We start from the raw sequence: 3,571 nt of genomic DNA, 5'->3' as shown, positions 1-3,571 counted from the left end.
TTGGGGCTTCACTGGGCGCATGGGCTGCAGCGCTGGTCCTGGGTGCGCAGCCACTGAGACCCTTCCCTCCCTCAACCCCTCTCATAAAATTTCTCCATCATTTCTTGCCATTCTCATTATTTTTTATTTTCCCAGACAATAGAAAATATCAAAGTCTATCTCCATGAGAAGGAGCTATGGAAGAAATTTCATGAAGCTGGCACCGAGATGATAATAACCAAAGCAGGCAGGTTAGTGAAAATTCCCTGCAAACACGTATTGCTTCTGATCTGTATGAAATGTCCCAGTTTGCTGAAAGGAGGTTTTGCAGAGCTACTGCAATGAGTGGTATTTAAAAAAATTGTTATTGTGATTACAGATTTCAATAAGATATTTTAAATTTTTTTTTACAGTGTAAACTGTTCTTGTGTTTGAGTGTGGATGCAAGAATTTCTGAGTCATTTGCTACGTTTAGTCCCTATTCTTTTTGGTAATTCTTAATTTTATTATTTGGGTTGGTGAGAGTTCTTTTTCTTTTTTTTTTGTTTTTTTTTAGATGTTAGCATGATTATGGCTGGACTTTTTTTTTTTTTCCCCAAAACAAACCGCACTCCCCTTTCCTGCACTAAGACTTGTGCCGAAATACTTTGCACCAGAGTTTTAGCAATACAGAAACTTATGCTTTTAATCTCAAAATGGAAAGAGACACAGGTACTACTTTTATCCTGTTAGGTGTAGGAAAAAAATATATGCCTTCCCTTGGACACACACACTGATTTTTACCAGATCAGAGCCCCCTCAGCATGCATAGCCCAGGCAGGACGGAGCCCAATGGCTCGCAGAGGCTTTGCTTCTCAAGAGAACCCATCCCTGTGCCTTCTCAGGGCTCCCTTCCCAGCCGGACTGCTCAGGTAGGAATTGGCAGAATTAAAATCAGAAAACTAAACATCAGGATTAAACCTCAGACCATCACCAGCCCAGGAGTCAGTCATTTCACAACAAAACTAGCCAGCTGCCAATGTGGGGACTGAAACATCTGTCCTTGGCTTCTGCGGCAGCTGGGCAAGAAAATTTTCCAAACTTGGGTATTAAAATCAATTTGATTCTAATGCAGTTTTGTAGTTTTGCCATTGCTGGTTTTATACTGTGCTAGAGAGCTGTGGAGAAGGACATTCAAAGAATAGGGAGAAATCGGGAAAAAAAAAATCTCACAATCAATATCTGCAGTCTTTTTTTTTTACCCTTGTGATCCCTGATCTCTTGTGCAAAGCAGCCAAGGGGCTTGGGAGGGATCTTTTCTCCCCAGTTTGCTCCTCACGCTGTGAGAACCAGTTCCCAAACCCTGTCTTTGGATGTGGGGAGCGATGGATGGCTTCTCTCTCTTTTCCTCATCCCCAGCAGCGCTGCTCTGTGCAGCAGCTGGCCGGTGTGGGCAAGCTTTACTCTCATAACCGAGATATTCCCATTAGTCCCCCTGGAGAGGAGCTGTATGTCCCGAGGATCTTCAATTTGTTTGCTATTCTGCCTATTTATGAAGTGATTGTACAGGTAATTCTGTCCTTATCACACTAAGTTTTGGTGTGTAAAATCTCAAGGCTTGTTCTGTAGCGTCTACTAATGTGAAGAGCCGGATTCATTTTGATAGGTCTGCTACCTAAATCAACTAAGACTAGGGGATCAAGACCTCAAATATTTCACCCTTAATTTATAGTATCTGAATGTGTCTGTGCGGGATGTGTAATATCTTTACCAAATTCGAGACCTTAAGCATCCCAAATGTGCATGTTATCTCTTTGTAAGTCTTAACGTGGATTGTTTAAACAAATCCATATGTATAGGGCTCAGTCCCACATTCTTTGTCCGGTGGAGCTGGCAGGGCACACGTAGTCACCTTTCGTGATTGTGTGGATGGGATGGGGGGATTGGCCCCAAGGTGTACAAAACTTTGGGTTTTTTTAATTTATCGAAACCAAATTCTTCCTTTGTGAAAATCGGTGCAGCACCAGCAAGCTAATGGCATTTTTATAAATAGGTTTTAATTAAAAAAAAAGACAAACAGCATTTTATTTTTTTATAAACAGTTTTTAATTTAAAAAAAAAAAGCTGAAACACTGATGAATAATATGAAGTAGAATAGTTGTTTCATTTCTTTGTGTCCAGCTGGAAATAGTGTCAAAATAAAGGGCAGCTTTTTTACCAAAGCAGAGCCGCCAGTGCCGGGGACCCGTCTCTGTCTCGCCCTGTCCCGGGCCGGGCTCTTCAGCAGCACCGAAAGCGAAAACGCACAAAATAATTAGTGTGAGGGCTGTAGAAAAATCGAGCAACGTAAATCCCGTGATCGTTTAAGTCTTTTCGTTCGTACCGAGTGTGAGGCCAAGCCACTCGTGTCTGTGCTGACACCGGGGCAGCCCGAAATCAGGAATGTGCCCTTCATTGAAATGCAAACGATTACTTCGTGCAGATTTTATTTTACCCGAGCTATTTAAATAAAGAGTAGCAATAATAAACCTCCTCTTGACCCAGTTAAAAAAATGACGGTTAATGGAGGTTTGTATGCACTTGCATTTAGCATTGGGTGGGGGGAGAAGAGGGAAAGCGGCTAATTGCAGGTACTAATTAGGACCTTAATCTCCCTCCCAGCAGGCACAGAGATGCCCCTGAATGCAGTTAGTTGAAATCACTTAAATTTCGGTCTGTCTGACCTGAAGGGGCACAAACGAAAAGAAATTGAAGCCTGATTTTTAAGTTTCAAACAACAACAACAACAAAAAACTGACTTTAATGACAAGTTCACTCAATGGGAAGGAAATGTAAAGCTCAGCGGAAGCGTTAATTCCATGGCAATGGTGTAAAATAGCCTTTTTGTATAAACAAGGCAAATATTGATAACTGGGGGGGGAGGAGAGGGGGAGTCATTTGTTTCATTCTTTGTAGAGCTCCGCAGAACGAGGCAACTATAAATTATCGAGAATTTAGGGCTGAGAATTACTTTGGGGGATTATTACTCCCTCTTAGGACTGATCTGTAGGAGACTTTAGGAGAACACAGCAAGCTCAGCATTGAAATGGAAATCATGTTGTTGCCAAGAAAGCTTGATTTATAAAGTGGAAACATCTTTAAAATGCACTCGCTATCTTTTTAATGTCCGACTGCTTCGTTGTGGGAGGGAAAAAAAAAAGGAGATTATTTCATATTAAAAGGATCGTCAAAAGATAAAAAGTTTATGTTAACAAAGTTCCCTGAACTTTGCATAAAACCACTCGCCTCCTTCAGACATAAAATCCTGCCCATCGCAGCGCCCAGAGGATGGGACTCTGGGCTCCATAAATCAGACCGTTTTCTTGTTCCTCCTATTTGAGGTTTGTTCTAATTACGAATTTCTGCTCCAGAGGATTTTCTGTTGGTGGTTTTTAAAGGCTGAATTACATGTCGTGCAAACACTGCCCCGTCTTTGCCGTTTGCCTGGAGCTGTAGGTACCCGGGGGCTGCCCAAACCGGGCGGAGAGAGGGGCGAACGCGAAGAAAACCGCCCACGTGTGATTTTTTGGGGGGGTTTTGGGGTGTCTTTTTTAAGTGTTTGCCGTCGCGAGAG

The 3,571-nt window shown here is 42.3% G+C and overlaps 1 protein-coding gene across 1 annotated transcript in view; it reads left to right on the top strand.

Moving 5' to 3' along the window:
• Positions 1–135: 135 nt before the first annotated feature.
• The window catches only part of LOC104271041 (T-box transcription factor TBX4-like), a gene marked incomplete at its 5' end in the record, with an annotated part of 15,125 nt that continues 11,689 nt past the window's right edge, over positions 136–3,571 (top strand). The window contains one exon of the mRNA XM_009865587.1: positions 136–230. Coding sequence (XP_009863889.1) covers positions 136–230 — 95 coding nt within the window. The remainder of the gene's footprint in view (positions 231–3,571) is intronic.

This window comes from Apaloderma vittatum, unplaced genomic scaffold (assembly GCF_000703405.1).
Source record: "Apaloderma vittatum isolate BGI_N311 unplaced genomic scaffold, ASM70340v1 scaffold34122, whole genome shotgun sequence".
NCBI classification, from domain to species: domain Eukaryota; kingdom Metazoa; phylum Chordata; class Aves; order Trogoniformes; family Trogonidae; genus Apaloderma; species Apaloderma vittatum.
The sequence above is the reverse complement of the archived record's forward strand: the minus strand, read 5'-3'. Positions and strand labels throughout refer to the sequence as shown.